This window comes from Lipophrys pholis, assembly GCF_963383615.2.
Source record: "Lipophrys pholis genome assembly, chromosome: 1".
In the NCBI taxonomy this organism is placed as follows: domain Eukaryota; kingdom Metazoa; phylum Chordata; class Actinopteri; order Blenniiformes; family Blenniidae; genus Lipophrys; species Lipophrys pholis.
Window position 1 is genome coordinate 36,256,303 of NC_137635.1, and position 19,114 is coordinate 36,275,416.

The following is a 19,114-nucleotide window of genomic DNA, read 5'->3' on the forward strand; positions in this document are numbered from 1 at the left end:
GCAGTAATGGACGACTTGGCTAAGTGGGTGGTTATTTGTCTGACCAGACTCGCTGCCTGTTTGACTGATGGAGTAATGACTGACGAACTATGAAGCTTAAAGTAAGCCTCTATTTGACTAGTCCGAGGGCCTACTTACTGGATGGCTGTTTTTTTTGACTGGCAGGCCTGGTAAGTAACAAAAGCAGTTCACAAGGGTCCTGTGCCAATGGCCGCCTCTGCAACAAGGTAACGTGAATTTTAACAGGGCTTCGAGGCTTGCCTTCTTCTTCCAGGAAACCTGGACCAAATCCAGCAAGCATATTAAAATCTTGGTCCATACTTCCTTTGTGTGATATACATCCTGTAAGAGTTCGTGTCCGCCTCTAGCAGGCTGATGTGGTTGTTAGTCTCAACTGGTTTGTGATTAAGAGTTGTTTTACTTTTTTATGATTGCTTAATCAGAAACACATTCAACTCTATATTTAAAGCTTTACCAGAGTAACAAGCAATGAGTCTGAATGGCGTTGTTCTTATATTTTCAAAGTTGAATGTGCAGTTTCATGTGTTTCTCCATGCGTGTGAAGATTGGTGTGTGTTAAGAGGTGACGGTCAGCAACTGGAGCCAAAACACATCTGTGCCAGTCCACAGGAAGAAGAGGAAATGCATCCTGGGAGGTTGACTGATTGAGATCGACAAAACACAAAGCTGGGCTTTGTGTGAATGCTGGCACAGCAAGATGGCGAGAATTCTTTGACAGTCGTTGAAAAGCTGAGATTTAAAAAAAAAAATAAACACTAAAAACAGGGTTGATAAACAGTGCAGGAACTGAGTGAAAGATAAAACATTTTACAAAGAGTACAGGTTAAACGCCGACTAAAATGTCTTATTTGTCCCGAGATCCTGAAACTATGAGCCAAGAAGAAGTAGTTAAAGCAGTTTTTGACCCTGTTTTATACATTATGTATAGATTATCTGCTGTGGCACCCCCTCATGGGAAAATGCTGAAAGACGAAAATGTATGTTTTAGCCCGTGAACCATAAAAATGAGATTTTCTTCCACCCAGCGTGGAACATGCCAAGCACACTAGTAGATAACATCTCCTCCAAAGACCTGAAACAAGCAACTTTCTCTTCCTCTGTGTTCCCTCAGTTCCTGGAAACACCCGCAGATTTCGAGAAAGACATTTCTCTTGAAAGTTTGATCTGTAGCTGAATTTGAGACCGTGATGAAATGTTAATGCCCAGAATCCTAAGGCTATCTGGAAGCTGTAGGGACTGATATTAAAATAGTGTGGCCGCTCAACCATATGCCGACCACCATATGTCCGCAAAAACTGAAAAACAAGAGTAATGTAATACAATGTAAACTAAAGAGCAGATTCAAGCCTTTAACTTGAGGTTAGTGGGATTTAACCGCTGACAGTCTTTGCTAAATCACCATACTTACATATTTTCCCAGACTTTTATCCTGAGCTAAAAGAACAGACTAAAAAAAAAATCTAAGGTGGGAACAAGTGACACAGAGAACAAAAATCTATGAACAATTGTAAATATTTTAATTGGGATTCTGCCATGCACACACCTGGCCAGCCAGGGTTCAATTATATAAATGTATAAAGAAAAGCTGGAAAAAAAAAAAAGTATGTTACACACACAATATTTACAAAACATGAACACACCAACATCATGGTGAAATTGTCCTTTGAAACAAATGAAAGCCTGTGTGGGAAATTATATGCGCTGCATGCAGAAGCTGTTTAGCCGTCTACTCTTTATAGCATGTCTGATTTGCAGGGCTGGATAAAATGTAAATCAACATTAGCAAGCATTTCCAATACTATATACAAAATATATTATATACAAAAATATACAACGGTAGTTTAACTGCCTGCACTGTTGCTGTCCTGTACTGTGATCAAATATACAATAAATGGAGGCCCTAATCAGATTCAATATAGATAATAATATAGATATTCGGAGGTTGTAAAAACTGGATGGTGGTCCGACCTGGAAAAGAAAAGATTTCAGAACCTCTCTAGATCACCTGGAGGAAAATAAACACAAATAATTAATATTTGGTAAATAATGAAGTTAGATTTTAGAAGGAAGAAAAGCATCACTGTTTTCTAGCTATGCAACACATTTTAGGATTCTTTTTAAGTTTGGCCAATCCTTCATTATGAATGACTTGTTCTTCTAATTAGTCAATGTAACCAGATCAGTCCTTCACACACATGCATCATCACATTTTGGGAGACTGATAGGAAACTTTTGATTCCAAACAGTCCAATCATACCAGAATTAGACTGTACACACACAGCCAGCGGACTAATTACACTGCAGCTTTGTCTTACTTGCAACATTTATGCAGAACTTTAATGTACAGCACATCCTGCATTAATAAAACCAGGTTTTTACTGAGTTTGGAAATTAACACAATTTAACTGGAATGATGAAAAATCTGGTGGTTTTAAAAACCATGATGACAGGATATCACGCCCGCAGAGGGTGACATTGCAGCATTTTTTTAGGGTGAGCTCTCGAGACTTAAGCAGAGAAATAGGGCAAAAGATTTACGTGTAGGCAGTGATTCAGCCATGACCAAAGATAGAAGCTAAGCCTCGAGTAAAGGTATTTTCCACTTTTAGCATCAAGAACAGCAACTCTGATTTAGTGAATTACAGGCTGGAGGTTCATAATGGGCTGGGTTTGCGGGTTTATGAGGTGGGAATGTTGGATGGTGCTTTGTCCCTTGAGAGCATTTTTTTTCAGATGACTGCAAACACTCTGAAGGCTTTTCCTCCTGTGGGGTTTATTAGGCTGAAACAAGAAGGGAGGACAGAACAAAAAAAAATGAAAAAAAAGAGCAGATTGTCAGTAAAAATGCATGCAATGAATATACTGCTGACACAAAGTATTTTGTTGAAACATACACGTTCAAATTCTATATTTCTGTAGTTCTATGTATATCGACTGAATATTTCAAAACAAATTTTTCTTCTTGACTCAATAGAGTGATACCTCTCTGATGAGATGCCGTTCTGATGACTGCCACTGTACTGCCTCCTTCTGTCCACTGGCATCACGTCAAGATAACCTCCAGACTCATTCTGGATCACTCCCGCATGAAGGGCTGCCCTGCAGATACTGGATTTCTGGAGGGTACAAAATACATACTGTAGGTTAAATTGTTTTCGCATGACAGGACGATCTTAAAGGACTCAAATTCTTCATTCAATGAATGGACACAGTGATGGTCGGTAAATAAGTACAAGGACACAAGAACTCACATCTGAGTAGTATTTTGTCCCAATGACTCGGGCCTGACTCTCATGGAAACAGTTCCTGGGGCAATATAATCTAGAAAAGAAACAAATAAGTCAGTAGGATGGTAAAAGCACATTCCAATGAGTGTATTAGCAAGGGCCACGCAGTAGTGTAGAGCTTAGTGATAGAGCCTCAAAGATGAGTATTTCTTTGGGGGGGGGGTTTATATTGTTCTTTTTCCCCATTATCCATCAGCAGGGATCTGCTCTCGTTCCCTAAAGTGTGTGTGGGAGTTGAGTAGATGCATACTCTCATTCCGTGGCTATATGCTATAGTTGCTGCTTGAAATGTGGATAGCAACATGGTTTAAACATCCAGTCTCTTTTAGTTGAATTGACTGTCCACATAAAAGTTTGTTACCTTGGACAGTGTCGCACAGGTTTCTTGAAAGGGCAGAAAAGCGCCACTGTGGCGTCACATCTTACGGCCTTGACTGGGAACAAATGTAAATAAAAACATCCCCATGAATGAAAAATAACCAAGCAGTGATTCTGCACATGGATGGCCAGATGTAGTTGGTGAAACGTGTTTCTTACCAGGGACTGACTCCACTTTGAAGGAATTCGCACTCCTGTTTTTTCTGTGAAGTTGAATGAAACTGTAATAAGTTTTCTTCTCTGGTAAATATTCATATTTTGCTAGATAAATATCTGGCAATTACCATTTGATTACCGTATTACATACAAAGACAGATTCCTACCCGATGGATTGAATACCATTCTTGTATGACTTTGTAAAGTGCTGCTTTCTGCCCAGTCTGGTCACATCCAGCCACCCTCCATCATTGTCAATAACACCAGCGTGTAGGGCAGCGCCACACACACTGGATTGCTGAAATATCAGTCAAGAAAAGGATATCCTTACATGACATATGTACTAAGTATTCCATAATTGGTGATCATTGTAATTATTATTATTATTATTATACAGTATATTATTATTGTACTTATTATTATTATTGTACTATTGACTCTTACCATGTCATAATATGCAGTGCCAACTACTTTTCCAGGCCTATCAAGGCAACCAGGTGGACACTCGTATCTATGGACGTAAACAAAAAAAAGTGAAACACACACTCGCACTGTTGCTATGTTTGCAATAACAGTGCTTTATTATAACAGTTCAATCAGGATCTACCTGTTACAGGTTGTTCCTTTGCACTGATCCCTTAACTTGGTATCACATTCAACCTGTTGGGCTTAAATAACAAACACAAGTCCATTATAATGCAAGGTGAAAAACTAATGCAATGAGGTTCATTCAGACAGACAAGTTAGTAATATTGAGGGAGCATTCTTACACATCTGCTCTGTGCTGACAACCTGGTTTCTGTCAACATTGTCCCTGGGTGCAGGGTTTGGTGGCTGGGCCCTCGGTTGGGGTTCTCGGTCCCTTACTGGCTCTGGTTCAGGTTCAATGTAGTTGCTCTCCTCAGTCTCAGGAGCTGGACGCCTCTCGACACCTCCCTCTGCAGACACAGAAGATGATGCCTTGTACTGATTCACTCGTTGAAAATGCAACTTTACGTACATACAAAATTGACAAACGAGCAGCAGCACGCAGAGTGCATCAGTAAAGTACAGTTTCATTCAGGAAAAGTGTCTAGATGAATGAGTTGGATTACAAGCTTCTGGGAAATCTGAAGTTTATCCTGAACTCACCTCTATAGCAAAGGTTGTCCCTGCAGCCTCCAGCATAGCTCGCAGGACAGGCAGAACAGGGAGTCCCATATTTATATGGAGCATGACCCCACCAGTTGCCCCTAAAATACACCAAACAAATACTTTTACTGATCTCATCACATTTAAAAATGATGAATGCTATTTATTATAGCATTTGAATGTACTATTGATAGGAATATACAACGTATAAATCCAGTGTATAAAACGACCAGGCAACTCTGCCTTTATAGGTTCTCTTGTTCGGAATGAATTCTCATGTTTGGAATATTAGGCAATCGATCACCAAAAAAAACCTTGCTTTTTAAAAATTAACGTTAGGATTGAAACACTCATTGTAACTGGATAAAACTTACGGTGGAGAGTAGTTGCAGACCAGGTAGACAGCTTTGGTCCAAATCATTCCCCACACGTTCATGTTGTAACACACGTTGATGGCACAGCCAATACGATTACTAGTCGCCCACACCAACTAAACAGAAGAACACAAAGAAAAACCAAAACAATGAGATTTTGGGAAATATCTGTTACATAAATCTATAAATTACTGAAAGTTTATTAGAATGAGTTGCAATAAGTAAAAATAATGGAATGATTGAACAAATAAGTCATATCTACACCCACTTCGGAAGACTCAATAAAAGCAGAAAAGACTGATCAAAACATATATAGACATCTACTCACAATAAAAAGAGTATTAAAGTTGTTACCTGAGTGTAGTGAGTGCACACAGGTCCTGAACATCTGAATGGACAGTGTGGGTTACATTCTTGAGAGTAGGGATAGGAGTAGTACCTCACTTCATCATACCAGGCCTGAACATGGTAAGTTGGAGGCCGGTCCCTTAAGACAAAGGAAAGACTCATAATTCTCATCATACTTCTTCATGATGCTGCAAAATGAAAATTTACCACATCTGTCCATATTAAATCTCCAAAAGAGAAACATGAAACCAGACACATTACAACCCTAAAAGTAAACAGCAAGCCCATTTAAATCACTGGTGTTCAGCTCATGTGCTGAAGAGACTGCTGTCCTGTATGTTTTAGGATTGTTCCTACTTTAACTCACCGGAATCAGACAAAACAACCACCGACATGCACACAGAACAGTGACCCTCCAAGACCAGAATTCAAAATTATTTATGTCCTTTTGAGTTGTAGTTTACACATAGATTTCGTCAACCAAAATAAAACCAAAAGAAATTAAGAAAGAAAAGATGGTGCAGAGTGCAAGAACATCTGAGACCCTATTTAACCCCTTTGTGTACTTGTGTTACCTACACACCTGCCCCAGTGTGCTCCCAGGTTTTGACCAATCTGTGTCAACATGTGGCTCGGTCCATGTTCCCATCGGCAGGTGTGTGCCCAGTGCTCTGCGCTCCGCTCCAGCTCATAGTCCCACTCCTGGAAACATACATACACGTGAACACTCACATGAACACACAGCAACGTCAAGTTGCTGTAGGAGAATTTATTTGTCTTTGAACATGCGTATTTAGTGAGTGTTCTTTCAAAGATAAAAGGGTAATGTTTGATTATTGTATCTGGTTTTTGCTTGGGCAGCAGGTTAATCTAGGACCCCACTCTGGATAACCCTCCTGATTTAAGTAGGCTTACTTACCATAGTTGTGTCTTTAGCTGTATCCAATTACAACTTGTACAGATACCCCATTTTCTTTATTTAAACTAAAGTCCCATAAAGTCGATGACAATCAACAGGAATAGAACCATAAACACTCTCGGGAAACCAGCAAGATGAACCCGGGCTGGACTTGAAAGTGCTGCGGTTCTACGCATGGCACTCGCAAATTTTACACAGTATAGTCAAAACTAGGCCTCTCATATTAAGCACACACTTGCACTCCCTTACACACAGTCACATACATGAGATCCTGCCACATCAACTTGCAGCTTTCTGCTACTATTCCGTGATGTTGTTGCATAGCTTGTTTCCAGTAAGTTCTGGTCTCATAAAGCAATCCGAGGTGAAAAAAGCAAACAAAAAGAAACCGAAGAAAAAAATTTGAAACAAAGAAAGTCTCTGTTTTAGGGCTCGATGCCATCTTTACTTTAAAATCAGTGACAAAATCAGCTAAACTGATGTCAAAATACCTGAAAAGTATTTGCCCACCTCTTGGTTCACACAAAGCAGGAAATCAAGCGGTGGGTAAAGGGCCGAGCAATACAAATGTGGCAGTAAAGTTAACTTACTGTTGACTTTGTTGGAGAGGAAGAAGAATAGATGCACTGTGCTGCGCTGTTGGGCATGATGTTTAGTTGCATTACAGCGATCACGCTAAAAGGTAATAGGATAATACTCAAGTGTAGCGTTGTAACTGCTCTGCTTGACCACCATAATGCGTTCCATATGCTCAGCACAAGTCCAACACAGTGTGCACACTGTTGCCCATTCACTGGGGTGCTGCTTACTGTTCAGGGGTGATTGGAATGGTGATATTTTGGCTTCTTAGTCCATTGGCCACTATTCAGCTGTGGTCAAGGTACCAAAGCAGAGAACTCCTTTATGTCTGCTATGTGATACTGTTTTTGTTTCTCCAGGGCTGTTACAATGGGTTGTCGATGCAGAATTCTCATCATGCATTTAATTTTTTATTGAATTTTCCTTCGAATTTAGGTAAAGAGTGCAGGAAATGTATCAGTCATCAGAAAATAAACACCTTGGCTGTTCAAAACCTCATCACTGTCAGATTATTGAAGAGTTCAGCTGGGGTGAACTTACGTCACATAAGGGTGATGTAAGTTCTACTGCGTATTTAGGAATCATTACAGAGTATGATGATATCTGATCAAGGAATTAATATTATGAAGGCTTGCAGCAATATCTTTGTATATGTATACATACATTTCTGCAACAAGCTGCTTATAACAGTATTTTGTTCGGAAAACAAAACTTGTGTTTAAAAGTGCTCAGATTCCTCACCAAACCCAGTTTCACCAAACCTCACATCAAACCTGTACACCCATGTGTCACTACATCTTTAATGAAATTTGAGTTCAGCACAAAGCTTTTAGTGCACACAATCTACTGAAGAATCTAATGGTCTCCTCCCGCTTATTATTCCCTCTGTGTTCTTGTTATTCTTCCCCTTGAATTATCCAGCAGACGGGAAGATGGACTGCCCGCCCGGCTGCCTTTGGAGAGAGGTCACTGTAACAACTACCAATCTCCTTTTGCATTCCAGGGAGCATAAAGTTTCCAAAATACAGACCCTTCTTCCAACCATCTGCCAAGACCACCTCTGCTGCAGAGTTAAGTGCAAGATCTGCATTCCTTACAGCATTCAGAATCAGTGCAGGGAGCGCAGCGTTTGTAATGAAAACTATTGTAGAAGAAAACATGACACCATCCCTGGTTTTTGTGATTCAAAATAGGCAAAAATCATTTACATCAATGCTTGTAATTCAGCCTCGATATAAAACGTGGTTCTATTTGTGGGTTCCTTTAAAGATGTCTCTATTTCTCAAGGGGATATGCTGTGCAAGAAGTGACGTGCTTTTGATTAACAGACACAAGCCGTGTGTTTTAAAGCGTTTGCTGTATAGTTTTGGTATGGAATGAGAGAGTCAAAGCTACAATGGAGGTGCAGCCTTTTTGGCTTCCAAATCCTGCAATCTGAAAACCAAATACTTGGCCGCATCATTATCATCAGTAATAGTATCCCTTGCTGAAGAAACACTGGATTTAGTGTACATAACATACATTTGCGCAACCATGACCCACACTTCAAACGACAAGGCTGAGATGTTTGAAATAGATTCGCTGCTGTGGCACCCAAAATGAGATGCGTGGAAGATCAAATAAAAGATAACATTGGCCTCGGCTGAGGTTTGAACGAGCGGCGACGGATGCAGAGAGCAGGCGAAGGAGAGAGTGAAAGTGGAGTAGGGTGAAAAGAAAGTCTCCGGCAAAGGCTGAAGATCAAGTGGGCAAAAGGGTGAGGCAGCAAGAAAAAGAGAAGAGACAATGGAGTGATAGAGTAACGGGAAGGCAGAGCATGGACGAGGGGAAGGAGGTAAAGGATGGGTGAGGCAGAGGGCAGCCTCCATCTACGGCCTCCTGCTCGCCCGCCCTCACTGACCCTGGCTCAGATCCAGCTTTCACCCCCGCAGTAGATGGAGGCTGCCAGCCAGTGGCTTTGGCTTACAGATCTACTTTTCTCGGTTCTTTTCCCCTAATCCGATGTCTTTAGCTGACAACGCTGCAAAGGCAGAGACAAAAAAAAAAAAAAAGGGTTTTCACCTGAGAAAGACTTTTAAGGTTTTACCTTTAAAGGTCAAACCTCCCATTGTGATTCTGCATGACTAGAAACTGACCCTCTGTCTAGTCTACAATATGGATATTAATGCAGTCATGAGGACACACTCACTCCTTCTACAGAGGCACCATCGAGTCACTCATGACAAGCTGCATCACGGTGTGGCACGGCACCTGCACCGCATCCTGCCGCAGAACCCTCCAGCGCATCGTGAGAGCAGCTGAGAAGATCATTGGTGCCTCTCTCCCCGCCCTCCAAGGCCCTCAAAGGCCCTCCAAGGCCCTCGGCGTTGCAGGTGATCCCACCCAGACGTTTACACAGCCTATTCAGCCTGCTGCCATCGGGGAGGAGACTGCGGAGTCTCCAAGCCAGGACCAGTCGACTGAGGGACAGCTTCATCCACCAGGCTGTCAGGACACTCAACTCCCTCCCGGCTCTGCCCCCACTGCCTCTCTCACACAAGAAAGCTGGATCCTGACGCACACACACACACAAGCACTCACACACACCCTGGACTCCCCCAAATACCCACCATCCATCTTTCTACACTGTACCCTATCACCCTCTTTTAGATAGCAAATTAAGTCAGGGACCCGTTTTTCTGTCTGTTTGCTGCTGTTTTTATTTTCCTATTTTTATTTACTTGTATTTATTTATTTATTATGTTTTTATGTTTACACCATGGGCCAGAGAGAAACGGAATTTCAAAACTCTGTAAGTCCTGTACATATGCAGTATTGATAATAAATTTGGCTTTGAGTGACTTTGACACTGATCAATGGTATTTGTATTTATATGTTGCAATCTTTGGGAATAGAAATTGGAAAAGTTCAAACAGACCCATTAATTACTGTTTGTGTGCATCCAGCTTTCACTGCATGTGACTGATGTGTATGTCAATGAATGAGTACTGAGTTTCCCAGCTACAATGAGGCCTGTTGATAGTAACTCTATTAAAGTACTATATTACTATATTAATTCATACCCCTATTATTTCCATAGAAATAGTACAAAAGAGCATATATCCATACTTTTGGTTGACTTGCTTAAGCAAGAGGATATTTTGAGAAATGTGCATATTCTTCAGATCGAGGGTTGTTACACTTATTTTAGTTCAGGGGCCACATACAGCCCAGGATTATCTCAAGTGGACTCTACCAGTTAAATGAAGCCATGTTATTGTTTGAAACACCACAACTCTGCATGCTGTCCTTTTAAATCCAAAGAAGTACAAAAAAAAAATAAAAATAAATTCCATACTTTTTTGATGAAGCATGGAGATGTTGAAATAACCAATTACCAAAAATTATTACTATCTTCTCGAGCACATTTTTGAATTAAAATCTTGTTGCAATTAAAAACATTTAAGCGGGCTAGTTTTTTATGTCTGGTACTCTCACAAACCAAAAGTTAATTATATTTCGTGTATTCTCAATGAAAACCTCATCTTAGTGGATGTATGATTGTTTTTCTGATGGACTTCGCCATACAAACATTTTGCGCATGAACAGTTCTCAACACTGATACTGTCTGAAACGTAACACATTTGAACAACGCTGTGACCTCAGCACTCACCATGTACTCCATATTTGAAGCGGGAGGGTGAACCTGACCACGCAGCTTATTATGCAGGTCCAGGATAAGGTGCATGTCTCCTTCGCTGATGGCTCGCTTGCCCCTTGACCTCACCTTCCACCACTCTTCATCCTTGTTTCTGTACTTGTCCAGGATGGACTCCAGACGTGTGGAGTTGGTGAGGACCATGGCCACGACGGTATGGGTGAAGCAAAAGAACAAGCTCGCAGCTCTAATCCAGCAGGAAAAGGACAGAAGATTCTTCATGGTGATGAAAGAATAGGGATGCAATGAGGGAAACTCTTTCTCTGCACAACCTAGAGAGCACACACAGAAGCAGAAAAGTGAATGATTTATTCAGGGTGATTCAATGGATGCCTTATAAGCCTTCCTCAAACTGCTTTACTGCAAATTTGCAATTGCAGCCTAAATGTTAACATTTAAATCATTGTGTCAGTATAACTCACCCCCCACTACATGTATACACTGGGGAACTTATAAAAAAAAAGGAGCCCACAGGTAGCTTGAATCCATCCTCTGTCTCTGTTTAATAATGCTTTAATTATAGGGAGACCTCACTTCAAACAGTAAATCTAATGCAGCTTTCAGCAGTCTGAGTGCATCCGCGGGTCACTGCATCCAGACACACAGTAGGACCAGTGTAAACTGACTTTTCACACATTATGTTTGAGAGCAGAGGATTCAGTGCGCATGCTTGAGTCCCCTTAAAGTCCCATAATTCATCCAATAAGCACAAAAGAGAAAGCAAAGAAAAGGTGATGGAGAATTTTTATTTTTTTTTTAAACGTATTAATTAATACATTTTGATGTCAAATTTGAAAAAGGATATTAAAGAACATCTTGAAACAATACAGGAAATTTACGATAATTGTGAGGACGACGGATTCAAGATTACCTCCAAAGTGATCAAAGTTCCTCTCTGGTGCAAATAGTCCTGATGAGAACCCGACAGAAGGTTACTGCAGAATCCAAACCAGGGAGTCTTTACATCCATCCATCACACAGAATGAGCGCAGGACCTCTTTCGGACTCTACATTCACTCCTGAGGACAGTGCTCCCACTAATGAATATATAGGTACCTGTTGAATTCCTCAGCCCGCTGCAGGCAGCACGGGACTGCGCCTCATTTTGCGCTTATATGCCAAATTTGCGCTTAGCAACGTGCAACTCAAACGAACCACGCCCCCCCCGGCCCCCACCGAGCACACACACACACACGCACACGCACACGCACACGCACCCACACACACACAAACACACACACACACACACACTTCTATCCATGAACACGCGCGCACCCACGCGCACCCCGCGCGTGCTGCAGCTGACGCACACACATGGCGAGAACCCACGGGTGGATCTATTTGAAGACCCACCTTTGGAAGTGACATGAAGACAGATGTCTGTGACTAATAAAAATGCAAACTTAGCTGTTTCCAGCTTTTTCAATATTATTCTCCTCTTCGTTTTATTTACTTCACACTGGGCCCATCAGGGTTTTTATTGTTTGTTTTTTTGTTGGGTTTTTTTTTTGGGGGGGGGGGGGGGGGGGGGGGGGGGGGAGTAATCAGATTCTCAGAATGGCAGCAGGAGTTGTAGCTGCCAGCAGGGTGGCCCGGCCCCGGAGTCTTCTTGCGACACAACCACAAAGCAATGATTCATCTGCTTTAACACACACGAACATTTGAGAGCGTTTGCGGGCTGTCTGCGTGTATATGTGTCCCTCTGTATTTATGCTCGCTGGCTTTGATTCCTCTGCTCAAACATGCTCTGCTCTGTCTGCACATCAGGACAGAGGATGAAAAAAAACCTTTCTTCTTTTCTGTCTTGCTTGACATTGCAAACATGAAATAAAAGAGTTCTTAGCCAAGAATAATAGTCCACCCCTATTGTATACAATTGTTTAATTGCGGATGATGGGTTCAGTAATTCTGCTGGATGAGATGGTGACATTGGTTTGGTCTCAGTCTGTTCTCCCTCATCCTTGATGCAGCGAGAAGTCTTAGTAAAGCTCCTCGGAAAGTTACTTTATGATCCCACGAGTCCAGAATTCACACTGACTGAGTGGTGAAATGAATTATTTTAGTAAACTGGTGAGTCTCGCTCATGTTGGTCTTTGATACCATCACCATGTTTCAAATGTAATTAAGTGCAACAACATATGCACTTGTTTTAGGAGATCCACCTTTTCAGCTGACGGAACTCAAGGTTAATATGCCCTATTGCTTCACAATATTCGGGTGATCTAACTATAATGTTGGAAACTGTATTTTCAATATCAGTGTTGATGGTACGTTGTATTTAACACTTACTTGTGTCTACTGCCCTCTTATGGATACTACCAACACTTTCAGCAATCGTTCTCGTCATTTCTGATTTTGAAACAATTGAAGACAAGAAACTTTAAATCTTTATTTTTTTACTTTCACTGTTGAAGTATGAATGACAGGAGGGGTGTGACCAAATTAGCGACCAAGCTCCTCCCCCCTTGCTCTTTAATAGCAAGACAAGATGCTGCACTGTGCCAAAGTGCATATAATTGTGACACAAATCAAATTAAATCTGAAATTAAATCAGTCTATTTTATTAATTCAGTGTGTTGGCATTGAAATTATTTCCACACACCTGCGATGAAGCCAGTTAAAATATTATTTTCCTAAACAAATAAAGGGCTGCACATTTTGATGTCCTGTTGAGGTGATGAACCTCTGACCATGGTCGCTGAGACAGTGACCTTTTAAAAATACAAACAAGTGAATAAGTAACCAGGCTGCTTTTTTTTTTTTTTATTACAGGTCCTTAAATAACTTCGTCTGTAAAGCCGAGGGATTGCTTGTCAGCCTTGAGCAGAGTAAGTTGTATTTTGGGATTCCACTTTTTCTTGGAGAGGTCTTCTCTGACAGACAGACACCAGGATGGGAAACTTACCCTGTCCAGCTGAAGATGTAGCACTTCTGGCTTCTGTTGCTCGAGACATCTGTCCTTTCCCAAGCTACAACGTCCGTCCAAATTTTGCAAACTTGCTGTATAACAATTCTTCACAGCACCTGAGGAACCACTATGCAGCAGTGCAGAACTCCTTGACACCGAAGCAGCTGGAGGAATTCACCCAGAGCCTGAAAACTACTTTTGGCAGGGAGGGCAGGGTCACTTTTGGTGGGGTCGGGATAGTGGCCCTGTCCCTGGCTATTCTGTTTGATACCTTCGCAAAACAGGCCAAGGGCGAATTTGTGCCAGAGTCAGGCCCTGTTCCAAATCTGTTCATCAAAAACCTGGGAGGGTACTACCCACCAGAAGTCTTCACGGCCAGTAGCTACCTGAGGCTGGTACCATACATCGCAAACAACCCTGAAAGAATGAGAGAGGAGACAAAGAGGTATGTAGACCTACTGAATCGTTCAATTCAACTTTGGAAAATCCCCTTCCAGTCTTGGCTGTGTTCTGTTGCAAGTTTTCAGTCCAAAACTGTTAGAAAGTAACTGCTCGTGTCCTCCATTTGAACAAAATTCAGATAGCAGATAACTTTACAGTTTCAGCTTTTATGTCTTACAAAAGGGGTGGGAATCACAACATTATACGTTTACTATTCTGTCAGTTTTTTGTTAAAAACATTTCATTCACTATCTCTGTTTATCTCACTCAGGTACTGGACGCTGGTCCAGAAAGATAAAGAGCTTAGAGATGCAACGAAACCAGATCCCTCTCTGGACATCACAAGAATCAATGAAGCAGTTGTGGAACTCCTTCATCATCATATCCAAAATCATTTTGTACTTGCCACCAATTCTTCATATCTTGATGAAGACATTGGAGGAAATAAGAACAATAAAGAAAAAGTAGTCGTTCAAGGAAACCCAACTGAAGCAGAAGGTGTCAAAGCTCATGCTGGAAAACGCAGATGAAGGGGCTTTGATTTCGCTCATATTTCAAAAAACCCTGAACCATTTGAATTCAATTTTAACTGTCACCCAGAAGCAGCCAGCAACATCTATCTGACTGAAGTGCAGAAATCAAATGACACCCAAATGGCTTTTGAACGATGTCAGATTGATACAATAGCCGCACCAACATTGTTACATTCCGCTGCATTTCTGGACTGGATGAATTTTGTCTATAGGGAAATCTTTCATTTTAAGGGCGAGAACGCTGAACTGATGACTCAGAGAGAAGATTTCGACCTAACGGCCAATTCACTTGGAAAGTGGACAGAGTAGCTCACTGTACAGATCACCCAATGAAATATAAAAGAAAGAGAATGAAATTCATTACCATCAAATTGTTGTGGTGGTATTAGAAACAATAAAGGAATAATATGGTTCTAACTGTGATCATTCATGTGATCTTAAAGTAAACACATTTGCAATTTGTTGTACAATTTTGACTGTAAATTAGTATAAACAGATGTGAATTAAAGCATGTGTGTGAGGCCTTATGTTTTTTAAATACTCTATATTAACGATTGTGTCTGTTCCCAATGGGAATTTCAATGGGTTGCTCAATATGCAGTTCAAGTAAACTTCTCTATTGTGTAAAAATATCAAAAAACAAATGAATTATATTGCTTGTAATACATACCATGCTGCTCAATTTGGTTTGTCTAGGAGCAGAGTCAAACTCTCGGGTTTTCAAAATAAAGGACATTTAGAAATGATATGGTTTTCACATTTGTAACCCCAGCCCAAGGTCGCTAATACATAGAGGGGGTGAAGTAGTACGCTGGGGCGGGGCCCCGATTCAATTAGTAACACTTTATTTTAAACAAATATTATATATTACAAAACAAAAAAGAGCCAATAAATAGAAACAGAAATGTAAACTAAACAATATGGATAAATGAAGTTGACTCCAATAAAAGAAGGAGAATCATATCAAATCATCAGCACCCATAAAGGAAACATCAAATATAATCAAATATACTCACAAGCACCTAAACCATTTTAATCTTGATTTACTCACTCAAAGGTTCACTCCTCTTTCAGGAGAGGGTGTGGCCTTCACAGTAAGATAGTGCAGGAGTGAGTGACTCTCTGCCATATCAGTTAAATAGCGGTGTTGAGTCATTTGGGCTATGAAAAGCACAAACTGCTGATACTTTCAAATCTATAGGTACTGTGAGCTACCGGAATTTTTTATAGAAAAAATTAATTATAATTATATCATAATTAAAACAAATACTCAAAATGAATTTTTCATTCATTTCAAGTCCGCCTTCAGTAGGCATGGTTAGGTTTAGTGATCATGGTATGTATGTATGATTGCTGTTGCCCAAGTCATTTATAGTCGTCTGTCCTCTATCATCTGCAATCTATTTCTCCAATCATCAGTATCATCAGTTTTATTACAGTATATTTTATAGCAATTCAGGTCGTTGTCATATTTTGGGTCGTTGTGACATACTGGGTTCTAACAAGACTCATGCAGCAGTATTTGGATGTTTTTGACATGTTTTTTTTTTTTTTTTTAATATAGCGGGGATTGAACGTTTGGGCACCCCGGGTCAAAATGTGTATAAATGTGAATAATGAAGCCAAGGAAAGCTGAAAATATCTCCAAAAGGCACCAAATCACAGATGAGACTTTCCCATAACGTCAAAAAAATAATAATTAGGTTTTATTTCCATCGTTTACATTTTCAAAATAACAGAAAAGGAAAAAAGGCTCCTGCAAAAGTCTTGACACCCAATATAGTTAATACTTTGTAGCGCCCCCTTTTGGAAAGCTGAAACCTGAATTAACCTAACAGGGTCAGGGCTTGTTCTCAGTCATCAATAGCAAGGACCAGATGATGCAAATTCCAAAGGTTTTTAAACTGCCCCACTCATCTGACCTTGACCCAACAATCCAGCACCATGGGTTCCTCTAAGCAGTGGACTGCGACGCGGCAGTAAACAGGAACAGTGGAGGTCAAAGCAAGATCTGGAAGACTACTACTAAATTTCTATGTGGTCTGTCTTCTTCTGCGTTTTTTGCTGTTTTGTTTGTGAGTCACAGCGCCTATAAAGGCTTGGCAAGTGTACTACATGCCCTAAAAAACTCGTGTTGAGCCGTGTCTGTAGTGAGGGGCGGACGGAAGTTGTTTCTGAGAACCTCGGGGAGAAAAAAGATAGTTTTTCTCGGTGTGGATGTGGCCATAATGTTACACGACTATTAAGAGTGAGGCAGGAGAGAGAGGATATGTGCAGTAAAGGTCTCTGAGCAATATAAACCTGAATCAGCTTGAATAGTAAGTGGTCCAGGGTGACCTGTAGGCCTAACCATAGACATAATAAATCTTTATTATATCTATGACTCTAACCACCTCCGTACAGCCTCTGCTGCTCAGAATGCAAGGGGAAGTACGTAGAAATCCCACTCTGACCCCCATTATGCGGTCATAAAGCACAACCAGAAAATAAATACTCTACCAACAAGTTTCATGCTGTTTTGACCGATCCTTCCACGCCCCTAGCGTTGTGGCGGTGAACTACTCCGAGGCACGAACGACCTCGACGCGGCCACTGCGCACACGCTACGCATTGCCCTGTGCGTATTGTAGACGTAGTTACCAATCAATATGAACACGCCGTATACGTTGAAAGGAATATAATAACGTGAGTACGCGACCCATGGACGCTGCCTACCTTGTGTTGTATTAGAAGGACTGTTTCTGTAAATTAAATTCGCCGAGAAAGTATCGTTCAGCGGTCTGCCGTTAGCCTAGCTTAGCTTTACAGTCGGTGAGTGCGTTTACTCCGGACTTCACCAACGCGGATGATTCTGGATGTCAGTGACAACCAGAAGAGTTCATACAGAAGAGACTCTTGTGCTTGAATTAACACATTGTTTGCTAAACACATTGGTTTTTCGAGGTTGTTAACCGTAAGTCTTTCAACATATTTAAGGCCTGTTTATAGTAACGCACAGATCGCATGCAGCGGTTGTGATCGTGCCGCTCTCCTACGTCATTTCCGGCACTGCTTTTCTGGAGTTTATTGCCATTTTTCAGTCTCTGGAGTTGTTTACTATTTACTGAAATGGAGCAAATTGAGGAGCGTCTCATCACAGAAGTCAGGAAGTACGAACATCTCTACAATTCATCCTGCAAGGATTATAAAGACAGCAAAATATCCTACAACTCGTGGAGGGAGATCGCACATAACATCGGTGTGGATGCGACCGAGTGTATGAAACGGTGGAAGAACCTGCGGGACAAATACGTTCGCCGTCGCAGGAAAATGGCATGTAGGAGCGATGATCCTGATGAAAGAAGGGCCCCGGCGTTCTATGCAAACATGTCCTGGCTGGAACCGCATGTGAAACATCGGGAGAACGAGTCGACGTTTAAATCTAAGGTACGTATCTGTTTGGCTGAACGAGCAAGCTAACAATGTTTGTAAACACACGTGGCACGGTGCAAACAAAATGCGAGATCAATATCTGACGACACACATGGCATATAGTCTAAAATGGTAATGCATTATATTTTGAGTTTGTGGTAAGAAAATACGATATTCTTTTCTTTTTAGGTTCATTAATGCTTGTAATTCTTTTGCATGGACAAAAATCAACTTTCTGCTTTTCCTTAGCAACAGAAGAGGACGTCACACTGCACCTTGGACTCAGATCTACAGTCTCCATCCACTTCAGAGCCCCCTTCTCCCTCCACACCCACTCCAGGAATACTCAGTTTGTCAACACAGCCACTGTCCCCTTCCTCAACTGCTCCATCCATGCCAGCGCAATCTCGTCTGTCAAGATTCTCTGCTCGCAAACGGAAGCGCAATGCCGAGGATGACATGTTGAGTCGACAGATGACGCAGCTTGAAGAACGTCGACTGGAGCTTCAACAGAAGCTGATGCCGGAGAGCGACGAGTGTTCAAGATTTGGGCAGACGGTTGGGGACATGCTACGGCGGGTACCAGAGGACAAGAGGGCCGATGTCATGTATACAGTGTTCACCACATTGTACGAACACAGGCTGAAGCAAACGTGAATTTGCAGACACTGTCTGTGGCACATGAACAAGTTTAATATGTATACAGTTAATGGTTGTGAATAATTTATTTTCTCACGGAATATATGGCACAGTTGAGTTACATTTTATCTTTTTAAATGTATCTCATTTTCTAATTTTGCACTTTGTTTGCTACCTCATTGCACAAGAAAATAAAACAGTTTGTTTGGAAACAGTTGGATGTTTGTTTATAACGAGTCCCCTGGACGAGCCCAGCAGTCGGCAAACCAGTGTGGTACGCAGCAACTCTCGC

The 19,114-nt window shown here is 41.3% G+C and overlaps 2 protein-coding genes across 3 annotated transcripts; one reads left to right on the forward strand and one right to left on the reverse strand.

The window, feature by feature from the left end:
• Positions 1 to 1,519: 1,519 nt before the first annotated feature.
• Positions 1,520 to 12,002, reverse strand: crispld1b (cysteine-rich secretory protein LCCL domain containing 1b). Its single transcript, XM_080477028.1, has 15 exons — positions 11,762 to 12,002; positions 10,846 to 11,162; positions 6,279 to 6,397; positions 5,702 to 5,834; positions 5,348 to 5,463; positions 4,974 to 5,074; positions 4,613 to 4,780; positions 4,450 to 4,510; positions 4,287 to 4,353; positions 4,010 to 4,140; positions 3,846 to 3,889; positions 3,670 to 3,742; positions 3,273 to 3,342; positions 3,004 to 3,137; positions 1,520 to 2,802 (listed from the first exon to the last, which is right to left on the reverse strand). The coding sequence occupies exons 2-15, from the start codon at positions 11,110 to 11,112 to the stop codon at positions 2,751 to 2,753; spliced, it is 1,536 nt and encodes a 511-aa protein (XP_080333154.1). The 5' UTR covers positions 11,113 to 11,162; positions 11,762 to 12,002; the 3' UTR covers positions 1,520 to 2,750.
• A 5,330-nt stretch (positions 12,003 to 17,332) lies between these two features.
• LOC308116236 (uncharacterized protein) lies at positions 17,333 to 19,031 on the forward strand. Of its 2 annotated transcripts, none has more exons than XM_080474297.1 (2): positions 17,333 to 18,198; positions 18,433 to 19,031. In XM_080474297.1, the coding sequence occupies exons 1-2, from the start codon at positions 17,881 to 17,883 to the stop codon at positions 18,838 to 18,840; spliced, it is 726 nt and encodes a 241-aa protein (XP_080330423.1). In that variant the 5' UTR covers positions 17,333 to 17,880; the 3' UTR covers positions 18,841 to 19,031. The 2 variants fall into 2 exon arrangements, with proteins under 2 accessions (XP_080330423.1, XP_080330424.1); XM_080474298.1 differs by having other exon boundaries at positions 18,439 to 19,031.
• The last annotated feature ends 83 nt before the right edge of the window (positions 19,032 to 19,114 follow it).

Bases quoted from the DNA above. Each gene is read 5' to 3' on its own strand.
- crispld1b (XM_080477028.1), bottom strand. From the start codon at position 11,112: ATGAAGAATCTTCTGTCCTTTTCCTGCTGGATTAGAGCTGCGAGCTTG. The intron at 6,398-10,845 runs GTGAGTGCTGAG...GTATGTTTCCAG, and splicing joins CTTCAAATATGGAGTACATG to GAGTGGGACTATGAGCTGGA. The intron at 3,743-3,845 runs GTAAGAAACACG...ATTTGTTCCCAG, and splicing joins CAAAGTGGAGTCAGTCCCTG to TCAAGGCCGTAAGATGTGAC.
- LOC308116236 (XM_080474297.1), top strand. From the start codon at position 17,881: ATGGAGCAAATTGAGGAGCGTCTCATCACAGAAGTCAGGAAGTACGAA. The intron at 18,199-18,432 runs GTACGTATCTGT...GCTTTTCCTTAG, and splicing joins AGTCGACGTTTAAATCTAAG to CAACAGAAGAGGACGTCACA.